Raw genomic sequence first — 22,939 nt, 5'->3', positions numbered from 1 at the left:
CTTCCATTTTGGACCTCAGCACATTTTTTAAAAACTTTCTTGGAGGGTCAACTAGGCATTTAATAGATGCTAATTTCATATTACCAAGCATTCCTAGGTATTTAAGAGTAGATCAACTTCCAGGTTATCTTATAAAAGCCACAGTGCCACAAACAAAAATTCTAGTAGCATGTTTTGCACATACTTTTTATTTGTTGAATAAATGAATATTTGCCAATATGTACATAAACACATAGAGCGAGACTAGATTTAGAGCAAGAATATGGGTTCTAATACGCAAAGCCACTTACCAGCTATGAGGGCTTAGGCAAAAGAATTTAATCGGAACTCAGCTTCCTCAACCGTGAAAATCAGGCTAGTCAGACCTGTGCAGCCCACCACACAGGTTTATTGCAAGGTTCCAATGCAAAAACATATGAAAGTGCTATGAATACAACTCAGAGCAATACAAGTATAAATATAACAAGTAACAGCAATTGAATGTCAAGTTGAGGAATACTTAATCATGCCCTTGGGTTACATCGATGTCCTGATGGCATCAACAAGAAAGTGACAAACAGCTGATTGCTAATGAGAACGAATACGCCATTCTTCTGCAATATCCTGTAGCCTGTCCCTGAAATGAATCACTTCCTAAGCTTCAGGAAGATGTCACAGTTCCACCATCAATAACTCTCTCACAGAAGCACAAGGGCCAAATGTCCCACGTTTATTTACAGATGAAATGTGTTGAATACAGTTCTTCTGGATGTAGTGCATAACACTGGACAGCAGCAAGACCTTTCTGAGGAACCGAACATTTGACTACAGTATATCATGCAAGTATCTATATGTACACAAAAGAATTCCTTTTCCTAAAAAAAAAAAAAAAAAGTACAAAACATGTTTAGGGATAAATACAAGATATAAAAATGCCAAAGAAAACATAAAACAAAACAAAAAAAATAGAACTCTCCCAGAGAACTGTGAATGGAAGGGACAGAAGAGGACTCCGCTGTGCTCCCAGCGAGAAACCCCCCCCCCCCCGCCCAAGGAAGTGTAGTTATTGAAGGGAGGGACTAAACCCGGGGCTCAGCGCTGATCTCGCGCAGCCAGTGGCCACGCGCAGGCTGCTGCACTGGTAAGTCGGTGGTTGGAGTTGTGCATCCCAACTCTAAGTACCAGAATGTTTGGCAGTAGCACCCAGAACAAAAAACGCCAACTCTTTAGACAGCCAAGGGTTAGTCAACTAGGAATTTTGTCTTCCTGTCAAGAGCCAGAGAAATACTTGATATCTTTAGTTGTGTCTTTAGAATAGTTAATAAATTACGTGACAAAAACTTGACTATAGAAATCTATTGGTCTAACGACGTATTTGTAACTTTTACAGTAGTCCAGCCCTTTCGTAACTTTATCTCCTTGTGCTCTTGAAGCCAGCCTTGTGAATCTGACCAGAAAGTCACCAGCCCCCACTCTGACCTTGAGGATAGATACCCTTTCCCCCTGTAAGACGGAGATAAGGAAATCCTCCTGCGTTTGGGTTTCTGGCCTAAGTTTTTATTCACCTGCAAGGCTGCTGCTTTAAAGAGGTTGGCATGGCCCGGAAGATGCCATGCGCCGCCGGAGTGCGCTCCGTCTGAAGTGCACACTCACAGACTAGAGCAGGCACGTTGAGGATGGTGCTAAGACACTTAAAAGTCCCTAGGTGTTTTGAGACCAACGATCACCTACAATGTATGTAGTGAATTCTAAAAATTAAAAACACTAAAAAAGGCCTTATCTTAGCCTGTAATTAGTTAACCCTTTTAAATCCATAACATACAAAATGGTTTATTTGAATTCAGGAACTGCCCCTGTTACTAAGAACTCTGTTTTAAAGGAACAATACAAAAAGAAAAATTCTAACCGCCCCCCAAAAAAACCCAAACTCAAAACATTTTCTACTAAATACTGATACAAACATGTAACAAAGAGTATAAAAAGTTTTCCATTTAAATATATACAAACTCTTTTAAACTCAAATACTGCTTTAATACTTATCGAGGATATACACGACGAGGTGAAGAGGGGATGTTGAAAGAGAATATATTGCAACAGCCTAGACAGTACTGTTAACTATTATACTGCAAACTTTTTGTAACAAAAATGTCTTTTGTATTCCAATGTGGACAGGGATCCCCCTTCTGGAAGGTCTGCGGCTATTTCTCAGCCGAATTCACTCTTTTGGATTTAATGAAGGCCATGCCGTGTGTCCGCATGTGAGCGTTTAAGGCAGCTTCCGTTTCAAACGTTTTTGCACACACTTTGCACTTCCTGTCAGACACGGCGCCGTCGGCCGCCTCGTGCTCGGGGCTGGGCTGGCTCTGCTGGTTCTCCTCCCCGGCCCCGTTCTGCTGGGCCACGGGCTGCGGCTCTTTCAGCTTGTGCACGATGAACAGGTGCCTGGACAGCGACACGTGCGACGTGTAGCAGAGGCCGCACTCCCGGCACTGGTAGGAGGAGCCGTCGGACTTGTGCTGCGGGATGTGTTCGTGGAACTGGAGCAGGTTTTCGGTGGTGAAGCCGCACACGGCACACTTGTGGACCTTAAACACATTGATCTTGAGCTTTTTCAGTGGCTGAGTAATCGCTCCCCTGGGAGGCCTGAATTCTAAAACTGGTTCCTCCAACTTCCGCTTGGGGCTGGGAACCTTTGGGGAAAAAAAGACACAACTGAGAGCCGTTCTGCTGAATGGATGACAAGGGACCAGCTCCCTCGGACTCCGAGCTGCCGGGAAAGGTGTACTGGGAGCTCCAGGATCGGGGTTTTGTCACGGCTCCGGCCTTTCACCCGCTCCACAAATCTGAGTTCCCGGGTCACCAGGCAGCGCTCCAGCCCAGGGCCCAGCAGGGGACAAACAAGTCCCCGCCTTCATGGAAGGTGAGCTCCAATGGAGCGTGACAAGCAGCAACCAAGGAGCCAATCTACAGTGTCACACCCAGGAAAACAAAGCAGCGTGTGTGGAGGGTGGGGGGTGGGGAGGGTTTGGTTACATATGGTGTGACAGTGACATCTGGACAGAGGCCTGTTGCAGGAGGACATGAGCCATGGACCACATGGGGTAAAGGGTCAGACGCGGGGAGCTGTGCAAAGCAAAGGCCAGAGGCAGGGCCTGTGCCTGGGCGACAGCAGAAAGGCCCGGGGGCCGGAGCAGGGTGAGAGCGGAGATGAGGCCAGGGAGGCGCAGGGGCTGGGGGACGGAAGAAGCCCTGTGGCAGGGAAAGGCCAGGCATGCCTTTTCTGTGACGGAGATGGAGAGTCACTGGACGCCCCAGTGGTCTAGTAATTGCTCTTTCCCGCCCCTCCCCCAACAGGTCATACCTTTCTCCTCCCCTTCCAGCTTTCTAGATCTGACCCACATCTAATCCCGCATTTCGCGATTTCCAAAAATCCAAACCAAAGGGACTCTCCCTCCTCCCAGCTGCATGGCCCGACTTTTCTGCCTTGTTCACAGGGCATCCCTGATACACCTTGACCTGCCCCTCCACCTCCATTCTCTAAAAAGGCAAAAGATTTATACTCTGAAGAGAAACACTCTTTAATTCCCCCTCCCTCTCCCCTCCGGACATCTCTTGAGGAAAAGGATTACAATCGATGCGACGTTTGTCTGGCCTCGACCCAATGAGTAACTCCTTGAAAACACACACAGGCTTTACCCAGGTACGTTCCAGACGCGGCACCGTGCCAGACAGCAGGCTCCCTTAACCATCGGCTGAGCTCTTGGTTACCCTAAGAGCTCTTGGCACCAACATGCCATGTACACAGGTTATTATAGATATTGCTGTCTAATCCAAGTTCACTATCCACTGATGTAAGAATAAGGCACGAAGTCGCCATTTTGTCTTCTTTCATTACAAAGAGAAGAGAAAAGGAACCACAAGTTTTATTAGGGCCCTATCACAACCACTGTGTTTCCAGCTTTATACCTCCCTTCTGGCTAAGAGGCAATTTCTGAGTCAACATCAAATTTTAAAATTTATTTATGTAAGTAAATCCCTAAAGCTATTTCTGGCAGGACGCAGAAGAAACTTAACAAAGGGTACCTTTTAGGAGCAAGAGGAAAGGTCAGCGTGGGGGTAGAGGAAGACTGCCTAGCATTTCATACCTTTATGCACAGTCAGAACTTTTTACATCGTGTAACTGTAGAAAGTTTTAAATGAAAAGAATGAATGAAAAAAGCAAGTCAACACAATTCTGTCGTAAAGAGAACATCCGCCATGTCTGACCTTGGTATCTTCTTTTATTTCTATTTCCTCCTCGTTGGTGGCTTCTGTCATTTCTTTCAAGTCGGGATCCTTAATCCCGTGCATGAGCTGGATGTGCTTCTCCAGCATCAGCCGCTTGGTGAAGGTCCGCCTGGAGTCTGGGCAGTGCCTGTGGAGCCGAAGACAAGAAGGTAACCGGCTTGCTGAAAAGGAACTCACAGTGAGGGTCGCCGTCGCGGCTCAAAGACCTTCACCACCAACGGCACAGAGAGGGGTCAAGGTGACCTGTGTGAACACCAATGCTCCAAAGTGAAGTAGCAACTTTGCTATAAATCGAAGTTCCCAATTTGTGTAAAAAATTGGGCAGCTTTTGTAAAAAGTTTTCTGACCATTTTTGTGTCCATATAGGATCGTCTGATTTGGTGCAGACGGAGTATGTCTTTTCGAGACTTGGATTATGCCCTGACAGACTTCCTTTTCCAGGCCTTCTTCCCAGTCCAGGCCTTCCTTCTGAATTCTGATTCTTTCAATACAATCTCAACAGCTCCTTTTTACAGAGGTTCTCATCTCTCCAAAATCACTCCCAGCTTCAATGTCACTGAAGGAGAGTCTCCGTCCCCGTTTTCCTACCCAAGAAACGTTCCCTAATAACCAAGCCCCACTGGCCCCCCAGCCACCCTTCACGGTGTCCGGAGCCACGTGGTGCACACGAGCTACAGACGGGCTGCACAGCTTCCATATGGTTTAGTTCTCTCTCTCTTTTATGAAAAGTGCCGTAAAGTAACCTTTTATAGCAACTCACTTTAGGCATGCTCTGTCTGAGTGTGGGATAAAGCTTTTTCACTGATAATAACAAGTTCAGATCATCACACACTAAGTAGCTCATGACCATCTCGAGTGGTGTGACTATCTAGTGTGTTGGCCACTCAGTCCCATGCTTTTGGTGTCTTGGCCAACAGCATGCCGAGACAGAGCTGCCCTGCATGGGCAAGCGGTCAGCTAGGACTGACTCCAGGACCATGGCCAAGCCCATCAGGGCCTCTCTGAACTACCGAGTCGATCAAACTGACTCCACCATGCAACTGCGACTCAATCACTTCTCCGAAATCCTCACTGATAAAATGGACGCCTGTGGGTTAACAGCCAAGAACACAGGAGCCCACACAGGCTGTGCAAGCAACAGCTCCTTTCTAGTTTAACGTTTTAAGTGTTACAGCCCAATCAAGAAACTGCATGTCGCCCTAGCCGGTTTGGCTCCGTGGATAGAGTGTCGGCCTGTGGACCACAGGGTCCTGGGTTTGATTCTGGTCAAGGGCACGTACTTCGGTTGCAGGCTCCTCCCTGGCCCGGCAACCAGGGCCCGTGCAGGAGGCAACCAATCGATGTGCTTCTCTCACATCGATGTTTCTCTCTGTCTTTCCCTCTCTTTTCCACTCTCCCTTAAAAAAAAAAAAAAAAAAATCACTGGTAAAATATCCTGGAGTGAGGATTAAAAAAGAAGCTGCATGTCAAAACAACAGAATACAATTCAGAAATGAAATCCATACACTGTGGAACAGAGAGGATGGGGATGGAAAACGAATGGTAACATATGAAAGAGCTTGGTGAGATCGGCTCAGCCCCTGCCTGTGCTCCCACATGAGAAACCAGAACTTACGAGCAGGTGTAAACTTTCCTGATGCCTTTGTGCTTGATGCGGTTGTGCCGGCACAGGCTGTGTGAGGAGCTGAAGGACTTGTCACACTGGCGGCACGGGTGCTTCTTCATTTGCTGAGTCAGGGAGAAGAGAGAGACAGCCATTCAGAGGACAGAAACAGAAAACACTTGATCATTAGGAACAGCTCCTTCCTGAGGGTGTAAGTTACATACTCATACCTGTTAGCAACATGGGCTGCGGTAGCCAGGAAGAGGCTAATTTCTACAGAATGCAGCAATCTTTATTGTGAGAGTAAAAAATTATAAATATATTTCCCCAAAACACTTGTTTTTGATTGAACACTCACTTATTTAAGAGAAAACATTACATAAATGTTCTTTGCAAAAGAGATATAATAAATGTTATTTTTTAAAGCAACTTAATTCTCCAGTAAATACCAAATCGAGTCATTATGTAATTCATTATCTCCAGAGAGAATATGTCGCCTTATCCAATGTGTCATTTTAAATTAAACTTCTTAACTTTCTCCCACTTTTCCAGGAGGCCTTTTGTTTTAAATAATACCATTTGGTTCTATCAAGAACACAAATGTTTGAAACCACTTTATGGAGATTTGCCTGTTGGTATATGGAGAGAGAGGAGGGGAGAGAGCGGGGGAGAGAATTGAGGGGAAGACTGGACAGCGCAAGAGAAAGCTACCAAGAGTTATATAAAAATTTCAAAGTTAAAAGTTTCCCACTTTGGCTAAGACATAATTATGTTACCTCGACATATTCCCATGTGAAACCTATTAAGTAAAATTAGTGGCTTAACTTTACAACACATTCTTTGGGTGTGATAAGTATTGCAGTCTGCAATGAAACCAGGTATCACAAGTCAATCAGATCAAGAAAGAACTGTCAGCCTAGGAAATGGAACACAATTTGGCTCAACCCTCATTAAAAATAAGGCTGAAGTTATTCCTAAACCTCTCATGGGAGTATGTTCTCTCAAATAACATTACTATTTTTGGCAATAAAAAGAGATAAGCAAGCAAGCAACTGATAAGTGATAAAGGAATGAAAAATATATCTTTAATAGTGCTTTTACATCACCTGACAAGCATGTCCTAGTGAAACCGGTAGGCAAAGCTAAGTGGCTGAGAGTTTTAAGCATCTACTCCCCCTGGAAGTAGCGGCCACACCAGTGATCACACCTCTGAGGGAGTGGGGGAAGGGGAGGTAACGTAAAGGTTAACACAGAGCTTGGGACACAGAAATCCTCAATAAATGCTCTCTTATTAATAAAAGTAAAGTTACACATCCAAGTTCCATCTTAAACGAGTGGAAAATATTGTCTTTTAAATAAAGCAAATCAGTCTGGCAGGTGTTCAAAAGGGTCTTGACCCAGACAAAGGCAAAGGAGGACGTTTCTTCTCCTGCGGGAGCTGAAAGCCGGCCCACTGCCTGTATTGTTTTCCTAAGCATGTAATCTCTGGGAAAGAGAGCGAACAAAGCCAACAGCAGCTGGTGCCTCCGAGGCACGCTGTCCCTTCTCCCAAAGGTATTCCTTCATAACACTGTGGTCACACAAAGCAAACCACCCGTAAACCCCGGTCTCTTAGATTTAGGTGGGCTGAGAACGAATACGACGTTACATTGAGAATACAGCCGTAAGGGGAGAACCGTCAGTCATGAGCAGTTCCCCTGTGCTTCAATAGTCTTAAATATCTACTAACACATCTAATTCCCTTTGAACTTCGTACATAAGATGGGCAATATCACGATTACCTGGAAGAATCCAACACAAGACAGACTTCTAAAAGCAAAGAAGCCGAAAGGATGAAGGCACTGAAATGACTGTTTCTAACCATACAAGGGGCAAGAGGCCTCAGAGGAACGAACATTTCGTTTTCTTTTTAGACGAAGAGCTTAGATCCCATTTCTTGTTATGGTGTAGTTACATTAATAGCAAACCAAAATTTTAATAGAGAAATTTCAATAAAGAAATCCTCGGTGGGTAATAAATTAAATGAAGAGCAGTTTAGCTGAATCGGTAATTACTATTTTCAAAGAGATGACAAAATGTGAGATATTGTTCTTTTTCATCATCGTTATTTTAAAAATGCAGAAATGAACTGTACAAGCCCCGAAACAATGGAGCAAGGTTTCAAAATCACTGGTGACAAGAAAATTACAAGTTTAAATGCCAGTTTCCAGATCAAATCTGCCATGTTCACAGTACCTAACTAAACAAATGACTTTCTTCTTCTTCTTTTTTTTTAAAAAATATTTTTATGGATTTCAGAGAGGAAGGGAGAGAGAGAGAGAGATAGAAACATCAACGATGAGAGAGAATCATTGATTGGCCACCTCCTGCATGCCCCCAACTGGGGATCGAGCCAGAAACCCAGGCACGTGCCCTTGACTGGAATCAAACCTGGGACCTTTCAGTCCGCAGGCCGATACTCTATCCACTGAGCCAAACTGGTCAGGGCAACAAATGCTTTTTTTCTTTGCTAAATTTATTTGCTAAATAAATGCTAATTTATTTAAAGGTGCTTTAACTTATTTTCATAATGACATCTTCAACATTTTAACAGTTCACATTGTTACTTTATGACACAGAAAGCAATTTTTATCAATCAAACAAAAATGAGGGGAAAAACAGTATTAAGAAAGTGTAAAGTTTATCATGGTTCTATTTTCAAAACTTTTAAGGTCATTTACTTCCTTTTGGCTCCAATGTAGGGTAAGCTGATATTAAGGGAACCATGGCCTTTTTATAGTTAACTAAAATCAGAAAATAGGCATGTTTTCCCATTCAATGATTAATTGTTTTGTTTTTACTTAGAACTCTCTGAAGAAATACTGAACACATATAATAAGCTGGCAGGGTCTAAACATTTTTGTAAAACCTGACAGTAAGATATGAAACTCTTGGGTCCACTTCCTCCCTGTTTTCCAGTTGTTGACTCTTTTATCTCCACATACTTTGGGAAAGAAAGCATTTGTTCTCTTAGCAAATTCCTTTGCTCTGAATGCTCTAGCCTGGGCCTCACGGTGCGAACTCCGGGATTTAAAAGGCCCAGAAACCCATTGTTTTCTATGGCACTTGGTGGATGTGTCTGGGGTTGCCTTTGGCTCTGTCACAGTCGGTCATTCTCTGGCTGAGAACTAGTCCCTTCTTGTCTCCTGGCTTGAAGGCCTCTCTGTGTGCAAGAAGTTAGGGGAGAAAAGTCCCATCGTCAGAAATGCAATTGGCTAGCCATCCTCGTCCCCTCTTCCTGAGATTCCTGCCTCCTGAGGCTCTGCCTTGCCCCAACACGCAAAAAGCCTCCTACTGACCCTCATGCATCCAGAAACACCCACAGCATTGGTGGTATAGTGGTGAGCATAGCTGCCTTCCAGAAACACCCACAAATTCCAGATTAAGGGGAACAATTATTCCCAAACCATGCTGACACTCGTCAGCTCTACCCTCTTCTATGAAAAAGGAAAAATCAACTACATAATTTAAGTGTATCACAGCAGCAATCCCTCGGAATATAACTCCTAACTCTGGGCCCTTCCACCACCTGGAAATCTATTCTGCTGATAGACCCACACACGGTACAATCAGTTCTGCGATAATGATGCAATGTACACATAACACATGTTATAAATCACTGCACTATGCAACATCAGTCATTAAAAACTACAGGGCTTCCATCCAAAATTAAGCTAGGGGCATAATACTCAAAACCTCCATCAGTGGCGTATTAATAAAACAATAGCATGGTTTTATACATGTCAAATGATTGAGAAATCTACACTAATAAAAGAGTAAGATGCAAAATGACCGTACCTTCGTGGCGCCCACCAGCCAATCAGGAGTGAGTATGCAAATTAACCCAACAAAGATGGAGAATTAACTTGCATATGCAGGCACTGCCCTGGCCACTCCGGGCCTCTGGTCAGCCTGGAAGGCGGAAAGGCGGCTCCGGGCTGGAGCGAAGGCAGTGCTGGCAGCCAGGGGAAGGAAGGCCCATTCTTGCACGAATCTTTGTGCATCGGGCCTCTAGTATATAGATACTGTAACATCAAAACGACACTTTGCCTTGAAAAAGACTTGCAGTTTGCTTGTGGAAGTGGGGTCCGAGGGCTGTGGCTTTTGAGTTTTGTGAAGTGGTGGAAGAAGGGTTATCTGAAATCGGAGGGAAGTTGTTACACCAGGTGTGGACCAGTGTAACTCAGCACAGGGAGAAGGGGTCGCAGGTGGAAGCCTGAGGTGGAGGTGTGTTTTGTATATTACTACACAACTCCAATCCAGTTTTCCATACTCACCTACTGTTTCTCAGGGATGAAGTCACATGTGAGCAAACTCAGACTTCAGGTTATGCTACAACTGTCCCCTGATGTATCAATTGCATTGGAACAGATTGTTTCCAGTACAAGAGTTATAACAGCACTGCCTACATATGCACAGTTATTCACTGCAGCACTGTGTACAAAGGAGAACAAATCTGGGTCCATCAAAGGAGACTGGGTCAAATACAGTCTATACCCTCATACAACAACATTTGTGCCATGTGGCAACAGTAAAGAATGGAAGATCTCAATGCAATGGTAAGAAAATAACTGTAACATATATGATATTGAGAAAAGACGGAAATTTATGTTAACAAGCTAGAAATCGTAAAAATGAGAACACCTATATATATAAAAGCCTAACTGACCATCTGACCCTTCCACCGGTAGCTATGATGCGCACTGACCACCAGGGGGGCAGACGCTCAATGCACAGGCATTGAAACATGGAACAGACTGATGAATCTCAGAGAGAAGTGGGGTGGGAGGAGTGTGGGAAGAGATTAACCAAAGATCTTATGTGCATACTAGAGGCCCGGTGCATGGATTTGTGCACCAGTGGGATCCCTCGGCCTGGCCTGCGGGGATCGGGCCAAAACCGGCAGTCCGACATCCTCCAAGGGGTCCCAGATTGCAAGAGGGCACAGGCCAGACCAAGGGACCGTGCACCGGGCCTCTAGTATAAATATATGATGATAGTTACATATAGAGAAACTTCAAGATGCATGAGAAACCTGGTGATTTTAGGTAGCAAGGGTAGGGATGAGGCTTTTCACTCTACTCCTTCATATTATTTGGATTTATGAAACATGTGAATATGGCACACAGGAAAAATATTTGGTTGCCTCAAAAATAATGTTGTCAGGTTTACTGCAATATAATCCACAAAATGTAAACTACACTCTTTTTAATGTATAGTTCTAGGAGTTCGGATAAATGGATACATTTGAGTAACTGCTGCCACTATCAAGATATAGAACAATTCCATCACCCCCAAATCCCCACGTGCCCTTTATAGTCAACCCCTCTTCTTATACCCAGCTCTTGGTAACTACTGATCTGTTTCTATCCTACACGTTTGCTTTCCCTCTCAAGTGGAACCATACAGCACAGCAGATAGGTTTTTGAGACTGGCTCCTTCCCTGGGCACAGTACATCTGTAACTCATCCACGCTGCTGAGTGTGTTGGCTGCCCGCTTCTTCTCACTGTGGAGCAGTCCTCCATCGTATGGACACTCTCCAGTTTGTTTACCCATTTAAAGGTGAAGGACGTCGAGGCTGTTTCCAGTTTGGGAAAATTATGAATTAAAACTACCGCGAATATTCATGTACACATTCTGGTGTGAACTCTTGATTTTATTTCTCTTGGGTAGACACTGAGGAATGGGATTACTGAGTCATGTGGTAAATTAAATAAGAAACTCTCACACTGTTTTCCAGATTGGCTGTGCTTTGCCTTTCCACCAGCAATGGATAAGGATGCCAACTGCTCCACAACCTTTCCAACAGTTGGTGTTGCCATTTTATTTTCTTGAAGCCATTGTAGAGGGTGGTCAATGGTATTTCATTGTGCTTTTAATGTGTATTTCTCTAATGACTAATAGTACTAAGGTAAAAAAAAAATTCAATTAACAGATGAAACACCTATTAATATATCTCTTCCTCCAAAGAAAAGCCTTAAACTCTACAAGTTATTTGGAGGGGTTTATTTCAGGGTGAATTTCACTCCCCTGTAATCACATTGAACACAGAAGCTGTGAGCCATCATCTCTGTATTCCTGGCCTTCAGCACACAGAAAATACTTGTGTGAATGAATGAATGAATGAATGAATACAGAAAAGAATAACCGACCACACAATTATCTACTGGAATACTATGAGCAGGTTCTACAAAGTAATCAGAGACTAACAAATTTAGGATAAAGTGCTAGACACAGAGCAAGCAAGCACTGCTTAGATTTTGGAAAATGGGTGAGCCATGAGCATGTTCAAATACTGATAAGAAAAGCCTATATATATTAAAAAAAAAACAACCAACATGAAGATATGGAGGACAAAGGCAAAAGATGAGTCAATGAGCAGGGAGGAATCCAGACAGAAGGAAGCACCAATCTTCCTGTGGCCGGAGATAAGGCGCTATGCACAGACAGGTGCAATGCTGGTTATGGTCAGTGGTGGGCGGGTGAGGAAGGGACCAGGAAATTGAAGGAATTCCTGCCAGGCAGCCTGTGAAGGAATTTCCAAGTGAAGAATATATGGTACATCTAGACAATGCAGCTTGTTTCCTTTCTCTATCTCTTCCAATTATAAATAACAAATGCTTATTGCAAAGTAAGAGTAAAGATTGCTTCTAATCTTACCAACTGAAGTCAATTTTTAGCTATATATCCTCCCCACTTACTTCTTTTCTGAACACGTTTATGTGTATTTATAATGAGTCTATATTATACATACTGATTTGTATCCTGGAAAATACACACAGCTACACGTTTTGATGTTTCTACGTTCTTCTCAATGCATGCATAGTACTCTATTGTATAAATGAGCCATAACTTAGATATTTTCTATTAATGATTTAAGTTGTTTCAGCTTTCCAGTAATTACAAATAAAAACTTCAGTAGTCAACCAATTGTTTCCTTTGTACAAATTTCTAAAAGTAACTTTCTAGTTTAGAAATTATAAAAATGTTAAGGCTCTTTGAAGCTTCTTGCAAAACTGTCCTCAAAAAGGACACCACCAATGTAAGTCGGAGCTTGTTCACCAAGCGTCTGCAACACCAGATCACCAAAGTAAGGGGTAAAATATCACATTGCACTGTTTTTTTCTCAATGCCTCGTGATATGGACATCTGTCTATACATCCCTGGACCACTTGTATTTCTCCAGTGAACTGCCCAATCATATCCTCTCTGCAGTTTTCTATGGAGTGAGGGTGGGGAGGACGGCAGGTGAGGAAGTCAGACAGCAGACCGTACGGCCTTGTAAACCAAGGCGAGGGCTTTGGATCATCCACGGTGTGATGGGAGGACACTACAGGGTTGAGCAGAATACTACGACCAATATAGTTTCAATGGGTCACTCTGGCTGCCCAGTGTGAGAGCAGAGACCCAGTAAAGAGGCTGTCTGCAACCACCTGGGGCAGGCGCGCCGTGTCCTGGGCTTGGAACGTAAAGGTGATGGTAAGTGGCTGGATTTCGTATCTACAGCAAATGCAGAGAGCTAACAGCATTTGTGGAAGGGCTGGATGTGGGTGACAAAGGAGAGAAAAGGAGAAGTCAAGTCTCACTCCAATTTCTCTGGCCTGGGCACCTGGTACTAACTAGGAAAGTAGGGGAGAAGCAGGTTTAGGGAAGGAGCGAGACCAAAGGTTATGTCTGAGAGAGGCCCATTGGAGATCTTCTAAGTAGAGATGCTAAATGGGTGGTTAAGTTCTAGTCTGAACTCAGGGAAGAGGTCCAGGCCAGAGAAAGAAATCTGTGAGTCAGTAGGAGGTAAGTACTAGTAGATGGATGGCTTTTACAGTCATGGGCCTGGGTGAGAACTTTCTGAGAGTAAATGGACACATCAACATTCATAAGGCAAGAAAGAGAAGACTGAGCAAGACTGAGAAGTGCGGTCAATGAGGCAGGATAAGAACTAAGAGAAGAGTGTCCCGGAACCTAGCAAAGAAGACAACTGCTTCAGACAGGTCAGACACGACGGCTGAGAGAGCCAAGACCCCTGGGCTTGGTGACACGGAGTCACTGGGGAGCCCGAAAAGAGTAGGCTGTTTTGTGTGTTTTTTAATCCTTACCCGAGGATATGTTTATTGATTGTGAGAAAGGGGAAGGGAGCAGGGGAGAGAGACAGAGAGAGATTGATGTGAGAGAGAAACCTCAATGTGAGAGAAACATCAATCGGTTGCCTCCTGTACCGGCCCCGATTGGAGATTAAACCCGCAACCTACTTATGTGCCCTGGCTGGGAATCGAACCCACAACCTTTCTGGTGCATGGGACGACATTCCAACCAACTGAGCCACCTGGGACTGGACAAAAGTGATTTTGGTGGAGTGATAAGAAATTCATAAAATGGAGAAGACATGGGGAGTCCCAGCAGGAAAGTGACTTCAGGGAGGTTTGTGGTAAAGGGAAGCAGAGAAAAGTGCGTTAGGAAGGTAACCTTATTTGGTTACAACAAGAGGTCCCATGGCCCTCTGTGATTTTGAGAAAGTCAGGGAAGAGCTGAAGATGCAGGAGAGAGGGCAGGAGTGTGGCTGCGATGTCCTCCCGTGGTCCACAGGGGGTTGAGTGGAGCCCACAGACCATGGGCTGTCCTCCTGGAGGGACAGTCACCCTTTGCAAGGGAGAGGGCAGCACATGTGCGAGTGGATGTTCATTGTGCCGGATCTCCTCAGGTGTTACGCAGAATTCAAACTTCTTGACTTTCGAGACTGTCCACAATCTACTCCTCAACCCATCACTTTGACTATGTCTCCTAGGACTTCAAACACGTTCCACTTGAAGCCCCTCAAATTCACATCTCAAGACAACGACACCTCCCTCCCCTGCCCTTCCGAGAGAGCCTCCCTCCCCGGAGGCTCATTCAGACCCTTTCCACTCTGTCCACCCTCGGGCCAGCTCACCTCTCAGCTCCTTCCAGACCTCTCCAGCCACCATCCTCTCCTTCTCTTGCTCACATCCCACACAATCCCACAGCCAACCATTAGAAACACACAGCCCATCATGTCCTTTCTCAGCCTAAAACCCAGCCATTGTTCCCTGGTAGCTCAGGGAGTGGGGCCTTTGGACTAGCTACTTACCACTCCATCCACCCTTCACACCCTCCCGAGGGCATCGCCCTCCAAAACTACCGGCTGGCAATCACCCAGCCTGTCATTTTGGTTAGTGCCACATCCACACTCTTCTTGCCACTCTGTGCATGGGGCAAATTCCCTTGTGCATCCTCCAATACCTCTGAGTAGTATCTCTTCAGTGAAGCCTTCCCTGCACCTCCCAAACCCTGCCATCTCCCACGAAACAGGGATGCTCAAATCCCAGCAACTGAGTACCCTTAGCCTACATCCAATTCTTCTCTTCCACGTAGCACACATAATTTTCATTTTTAACTTTAGTCTATCCTCCTCCAACCTCTTTCCAGGCTGAACTATATTCTGTTTCTCACTATTTACAGGGCCTCTGCAAGAACTGAGCCGAAATCTGAACTAAAGACACCTTTCACTTAGTATTTAATTATACACACCTTACGATGCCTCCGAGACTCTGGCTTTACACCCAAACTCCTACTAGTTTTAGCTTTTAAATTTTTTATGCTTTTTTTTCTACCCATTTGTAATCACTTTCAAGGCAAGAATTATATTTTATAATTTACTAGAGGCCTAGTGCATGAAATTCATGCACGGGTAAGGTCCCTAGGCCTGGCCAGTGATCAGAGCCAATCTGTGGGGCAACTGGTGGGGCGATTGGGGGGTCCCCGCTGGCACCTGCCTTGGCTGGCCTAGTGCTGCCCACTCACCGGCCTCACCTCCCGCCGCCAGTTGCCTCCCTCTGCGGGGTGACCAGCGGGGCGATGGAGGGACCCCTGGTCACACCTGCCTTGGCTGGCCTGGGGCCTGTGGGCTGGGGGCAGCTCCTGCGTTGAGCATCTGCCTCCTGGTGGTCAGTGTGCATCATAGCGACCGGTGGTCGATTTGCATACTGGCTTTTATTATATAGGATTTGTACTCCACAGCAAACCGATAAATATTTATAGAATAAAAGAAAGGTACATACAAAAGAACATAGTTAAAAGTTAAACATTCCCAAAGTATGAATGAATAGACTGTTCTAAAGAGTATCATAATTGCACATTATTCCTGTAATATTCAAGCAACTGACAGATGAAAGAAAGTATAGACTGATAACATGAACATGTTAAAAAAGCAATAGTCTGTCTCAGCTTTCCTACAGGATAAAAATGAGCTGAGTGCCTATAAATTATAACTCAACAAAGTTATTTTTTTAAAAAGAAATTCACTGAAGAAATAGGCAACATCATTAGCATAGCTATTCAATAGATAAAAGGTATAATTTTCATTCTGAGAATTCTTGAAACTCTCACTAGGATAAATTTAAAAAGAAATGTTTCACAGGTGTTTCACTTTCTGTCTATTTTTTTAAAATAAATCTTTATTGTTCAGATTATTACAACTGTTCCTCCTTTTTCCCCCCCCATAACTCCCCTCCACCCGGTTACAACCCCACCCTCTGCCCTTACCCGCCCCCCCACTGCCGTCATCCATAGGTGTACAATTTTTGTCCAGTCTCTTCCCACACCCCCCGCACCCCTTCTCCCCCAATGAGAATTGTCAGTCCACTCCCTTTCTATGCCCCTGATTCTGTTATATTCACCAGTTTTTTCTGTTCATCAGATTTTTTATTCACTGTTGATAGATATGTATTTGTTGTTCATCATTTTTATCTTTACCTTTTTCTTCTTCTTTTTCTTCTTTAAGAATACCTTTCAGCATTTCATATAATACTGGTTTGGCGGTGATGAACTCCTTTAGCTTTTTCTTATCTGTGAAGCTCTTTATCTGACCTTCAATTCTGAATGATAGCTTTGCTGGGTAGAGTAATCTTGGTTGTAGGTTCTTGCTATTCATCACTTTGAATATTTCTTGCCACTCCCTTCTGGCCTGCATAGTTTCTGTTGAGAAATCAGCGGACAATCTTATGAGTACTCCCTTGTAGGTAACTAACTTTTTCTCTTGCTGCTTTTAATATTCTCTGTCTTTTGCCCTTGGCATTTTAATTATGATGTGTCTTGGTGTGGTCCTCTTTGGATTCCTTTTGTTTGGGATTCTCTGCGCTTCCTGGACTTGTAAGTCTATTTCTTTCACCAGATGGGGGAAGTTTTCGGTCATTATTTCTTCAAATAGATTTTCAGCGTCTTGCTCTCTCTCTTCTTCTGGCACCCCCATAATTCGGATGTTGGTACACTTGAAGTTGTCCCAGAGGCTCCTTACACTGTCTTCATATTTTTGGATTCTTTTTTCTTTTTGCTTTTCTGGTTGGGTGTTTTTTGCTTCTTTGTATTTCAAGTCTTTGACTTGATTCTTGCGATCCTCTAGTCTGCTGTTGGATCTCTGTATATTATTTTTTATTTCAGTCAGTGTATGCTTAATTTCTATTTGGTCCTTTTTCATATCCTCGAGGGTCTCACTAAATTTATCAGCCTTTTCTAGAAAATTCTTGAAATACCTTTTAACCATGGTTTTGAACTCTATATCCAGTCGTTTGCTTTCCTCCATTTCTGTCATTTGTGACCTGTTTCTTTGTCTCTGCATTTTGGCTGCTTCCCTGAGTTGACAGAGTGGCTTTGTGTGCTAGGTGTCCTATAGGGCCCAGTGGCTCAGCCTCCCTAGTTCCCTGAGGTGGACACTCTTGGTGCACCCCTTTGTGGGCTGTGTGCACAGTCTTGTTGTAGTTAAACTTTGATTGTTGCTGGTATCACTGGGAGGAATTAACCTCCAGGCCAATTGGCTGTGAGGATCAGTTGTGTCTACAATGGGAGAACTTCTGTGCTGGAGACACCCTTATGAGACAAGACTTGCTTCAGTGGGGCTTTGGTGCTCACTGAGTGTGTCCCTTATGGATCTGAGGAGTTGTAATCTGGATGGTCCTACTCTGCCCCCTGGGTACAATGGCACTTGGATCTCCAAGGAGGTGCTAATTTAGCCTCTGCATGAGGCCACCCAGCAGGAGCTACGGAGAGATCTGCAGATTCCTCTTCTTTGTTTGGGGTATGGAGGTGCCCAGATGAGGCCCAGCTGTGAAGCAATGCAAGCTGCTGCAGGGCCTTGGGCCTTCTTTTGGATGTTCTGGGTCTCACTGACTCAGCTGCAGTTTGTTAGGTAAGTTTAGAATTCAAAGGACCAGGCCATTCATATGCAAAAGCCTCTGCGCTCAGCTTGGATGGGGGCGGAGTCTCAGGGCAGAGTAAACAGCAATGGCTTCGTGGGGTGGGATCTCAGGGCAGGGCAAACAGCAATTGCTTCCTGTCAGCCCTGCCCTAAGAGGCCCCTGGGTCTCAGTGTCCCGCGGTAATCGTTGCATGCACCTCTGAGAGAAAGCCGCCCTCGAGTTTCACCCGCTGACAGACAGTCCAGTTTCTCCCCGTATGAGTCTGGGTCCCCAGAGTCTCACCCGGAACTGGAGTTCAGAGCAGTCGGGAGCTTTTGTCTCCCTCTGGCTTGAAAAAGCCAGCCACGTACTCAGTCGCCAGCCCTCTCAGCACGCTTGCCTCCGTACCTCTGCCTTCCGCAGCTCCTGTGAGTCTCAGTGTGCTTTTCTCTTCCCTTCTAGTTGTAGAATTTCCACTCAGCCAGCCTTCCTATGGTTCTGGATGATGTCCGTTTTGTCTTTTAGTTCTAGTTTTGAAATTGTTGTGCAAGGCAGCAATTCAGGTATTTACCTATGCCGCCATCTTGGTTTCTCCCCTCCAGTTTCTGTCTATTCTTATGTTAGATCTGGAATAGTCAGTGTGTGCCCTCAAAACTGAAAAGCTTCCACTCCCTTTATGTAAATATTCCCTAGTTATAGATAGTAAATCTTAAGAAATAGAGCTGCTCACCTAAACCACCTATGCTCTCTTAGAAAATGATCTTTTGCACACAGGCAGGTAGCCTTCCCTTGAAGTCTGGAATACTGTGTACATAAATTTGGAAGTTCTTACTGAGAGAACTTAATACCTAGGACACTAGTGAGATTTTTCCAGTTCCTGTCTCACTACATCCAGGAATATATAAATAAATGGGTATTTAGACGAGCACAGAATAGGAAACTCAACTTACACACATGTGAAAGCACCAAGAAAAATAATTTCTGAGTACTAAATGATCCAAGTTCCTACAAATTAGAACTGAGGGTTTTGGGGAAATATTTAAACACAGAGAATAAATTTAGTCCAGTGGTTGGCAGACTTTTTTCTGTAAAGGGCCAGATTGTAAATATTTTAGGCTTTGCAGACCATAAAGTCCCTGCTGCAACTATTCCCTCCACCTTGTAGTTCAAAAGCAGCCGAAAACAAGGATGTGTAAATGAATGGGCGTGGCCTTGTTTCAACAAATTATTTACAAAAACATTAATGACTTAGCTGGGCTGTCAACTATAGTTCAGACTATTCTCTCACGTTCTTTAGAAAACAGACACATATGTAATACCTTAATCAATAAAGAAATTAAAAAAACAAAAAACAGAGGCAAGTCTCCATCCTTCAAAACCAAATCTAAGCAAAGGAGGTAATCAAGCTAGGTAAAAACAAGTCCTAACTCTAAACAGGGAGAATGGTTTCCTTCTCACAGGACATGCTCAGAACATGCCCTGAGGACCACCTGTCGCTGTCCGTGCTATTTGGTGAGACACAGAACTACAATCAATGCACTGTAATGAAAGGCCAAACCGGGACAGAAAGGTGTCCTCCACGGTCGTTGTGCTCTGGCAACGGGAAAAAGGCAAGTGCGGAAAGAAAGCCTGGCTTCCTAACGAAGCTGCCAGGATCCTGGCAGTGACTCTCAGAAATGCCTGCCAGGGTGTCAAGGAGGGACCCCTGGAAGGAATACACAGAATGTTTTTTCTTCTCATGTGATTTTTAATATGACCCTGTGCCTTTAATTAAAAAGCAATCTAAAGAAAATGAAGTCATTGGGAAGGATTTTTTCCTACAATCCCTATTTTATAAAATGGAAAATACTGCTACAGAATAAAAAATTAAAACATACCGTCTGAAGACCTAAGTAGACTCTTTGTAGTATAGTTCCACAAATCAAGACAAAAGAACTAGTCGGTCCTTTCAAAGATAATCACAGTTTGATCAGATGATCTATAAGGAATCTTATAACTTTAAAAAATAAGCAAGCACAAATATAAAAAAGCTAAGCTTAAAACTGACTGATGACAGTCCTGCGTGACGTACTGATGTCCCAGCTGTCTAAATAAACCGTGTTAATTGATGACCTGAAGGTGCAAAGCACGTGATACCACGAGAGTGACCAGGGAGCCGGCCCGGCCCGGCCTGCTCCACCGGGGAGAATCCCTCAGACGACTCTGGCAGGGCTCCTCTTGTCTTGGTGTTGATCACAGTTTTGCAATTGCTTGGCTTCGAGTGGATATGAAGAAACGAGGCTCTTTCTTCCTGATAACCTTCCAACTCCTTATTTGCAGACCAGCGCAGTACCCAGCAGGCATTCACGTGGCCCTGCTGCGTTAATGACTTCGAATCTTCCACCTTGCTCCAGGCTCAACCCAGGCTCCGCTCCTCTCCTGCCAAACAGGAGTTTGTTCCCACTCGTAACTTGGGGTGACTGCTGGAGAACCCACACCCGACCCTAAGACAGAGGGGAGGCCTCTGGGTTCTGAGGCAGCCTTTGGCGCAGGATTCAATTCTGAAAAAGGCCTGCAGTCCTTCTGGGTCTGAGGTTTTCCCACCTGTGAGCTGAGCGGGAACTCGAAACCTCGGGTGCCTTCCAGTGTTGTCGATATTACGATTCCTTATTAAGTCAGCCTCGGCCAGAATGGTCTTAATCCTTTCACATCCCCACTTGTGGCATGTAAAATTACTGTTTGGTTTTGGGGGGCTTTGAGGTAATACTAACTTACAGACACAATCATGTGCTAAATTCTTAAAATCTAAAACCCTGATCTGCCAGTTGGATTTAGAACATATTTTCCTAAAGAAATTATAAATTAATGTTGCATTCTTGGGCAAGTACATAAAAGCCTACCCATGTAATAACAGAACCACGAAATTAGACCGATATTCTAAAACCTGATGAGATTTCAGCACCCAATGAATGAAGAAACCTAATCCCACGCAAACCTGGGTTCTTTGAGTCATGAAAGAAGCTACTTTCCTCCTCCTCCCTCAGCCCCCAGTGAATCTACACTCCACCTGCCAGGGAGGCCACACCAGGAGGGAGCCTGGGCACAGCCAGGGAATGAGGCTTGACAGGTAACAAGGGGAGAAGCTTAGGGGGCATCAAACAGGGAGAGGCCAAGATTCTGCCAGAAGGCAAGCTTCTGGTTCTAAGCAGCATGAAGAGTCAGCAAAATGCAACCTCCAACATATGGGAGGTGGAGGGGGACAGGGGGAGGAGGAGCTAGACCCACGGCAGCCACGGGACAGAGGAAGCAGAGAGGAGGAAAACTGTGACAGTGACAGCAAGGGAAGTCAGTCGCTGGCTGTAGGCGATGTTTTTAATAAGAATATTCTTAAGCCAGCAAGTCTGGGTACATTCACCCAAAGCAGACAGAGACGGCAGCCAAGTCTCCTATTTCTCCTGTCTGGCTATGGCACCAGACCAACATTAGGGGAGTCTCTACCTCCTGAGGCCGAGGTCCATGTGAGAGATAAACAGAAAGGGCCCAGGGGGAAGAGTCTTCGGCCATCTCCAAACTACCAGCAGCCCTGGCGGGCGACGCACTCACAGCAAAAGCCTGCGTGTCTGTAAACATGTTCCTCACTGCCTCCGGCTCTAGCCAGTGACTGCTCACTCACCTGGTGAGGCCTGACTGCAGAGAGCCACAGGAGCCTACTCCAAGCGCAAGACACACCTGGCATCTGTAGCGCCAGCACGTTAACTGATCTTCTAATACCTGTTTAACCAGTCTGTGCTGACCCAGTCCCTTTGGGCGGTCATTCAGGTCAAAGGCTCCCGTCTGCCAGCAGCAAGGTAAAAGTGAACTGTGATCTTTGGTTACAAAAAGGGGTGAGCCTAACTGGCCACACTGTCCATCCGAAAAAGCCTGGCTCACCAGCACTGAGGTGAATTCACTCCGCAGTACTGACTGAGAACACCTGGAGTCAGGCGGGAGCCTCGCTCTTGAGTATTTCCCCAAACTTCTCTGAAAGTCCTGCAGGAAGAGCCTCTGTGTCCCAGGGAGCCCACTCCAGCGACAGCCAGCCCCAAACACATCCCAGGCAGCGGCTAAGCCGCCTGAGCCTCTCCAAAGCATCCATGACTGCGCAGGGAGACTGAGGCGGTAAATTAGCAACAGCAAAGCGCTATTAACTACAACTGCAACTCTCCAGTAAGGCGGCAGGTCCCAAGTGAAGAATATCAGGCTGTTACACTCAACATCCTTCCAAAACTACAAATACACATTCGTTCATTTGATGACAGCATAAACAATTTTAACCAAGACTGACCATAATCTTAATCAAAGTGACGATGGATGGGAAGTCATACTAGTATTTGCTAACTGTTCCAAATCCATACTGAAAGATTCAATGAGACTAAAACTAAGCAATTTTTGAAATACCAAGCTTTTCTGCTCTGCAAAGAGCAGACTATTCACCAGAGCGTTTGAGGAGTCTGGATTGAATCCACGTCTGCCGCTTACAAGCTGCAGAACCTGGGATAATAAATTACTGAACCTTTCCTAAACTTCCTTTCCTTGTCTGTAAAATGGGATTAAGGCACAGCATGTACCTCATGAGCCTGTGTGATGGATAGATGAGATAATAAACAGTGCATGCCACGTGGCAAGCCCTCAATCAGTGTTCGCCAACCTGTCGTCATCATCACCTTCGGATTTAGCACAAGGCACCAAAACCATCCATCGGTATACCTTCCCAGTTCACTGGCTCAGAACATTCACGTACTGTCACAACAGAGATATTTCCCTGGGTGACCCAGTAAAACCAGATCTTTCCAACAACTTCCAGCCTGGTGAAGCAAACACCTGGGCTCT

The 22,939-nt window shown here is 44.9% G+C and overlaps 1 protein-coding gene across 4 annotated transcripts in view; it reads right to left on the bottom strand.

Annotated features, from left to right (window-relative positions):
* Window positions 1-1,038: 1,038 nt before the first annotated feature.
* The window catches only part of ZNF532 (zinc finger protein 532), a 150,790-nt gene continuing 128,889 nt past the window's right edge, over window positions 1,039-22,939 (bottom strand). For 3 of the 4 annotated variants that reach the window (XM_079783925.1, XM_079783924.1, XM_079783923.1), the window contains 3 exons: window positions 5,882-5,994; window positions 4,246-4,393; window positions 1,039-2,669 (listed from right to left, as the gene is read on the bottom strand). In XM_079783925.1, the coding sequence (XP_079640051.1) occupies window positions 2,178-2,669; window positions 4,246-4,393; window positions 5,882-5,994 (753 nt within the window). In that variant the 3' untranslated portion in view covers window positions 1,039-2,177. Of the gene's footprint in view, window positions 2,670-4,245; window positions 4,394-5,881; window positions 5,995-9,958; window positions 10,046-22,939 lie in introns of all 4 variants that reach the window. The other variant, XM_079783926.1, reaches the window with a different exon arrangement.

The sequence above is a fragment of the Cnephaeus nilssonii genome (genome assembly GCF_951640355.1).
Source record: "Cnephaeus nilssonii genome assembly, chromosome: 11".
In the NCBI taxonomy this organism is placed as follows: domain Eukaryota; kingdom Metazoa; phylum Chordata; class Mammalia; order Chiroptera; family Vespertilionidae; genus Cnephaeus; species Cnephaeus nilssonii.
The sequence above is the reverse complement of the archived record's forward strand: the minus strand, read 5'-3'. Positions and strand labels throughout refer to the sequence as shown.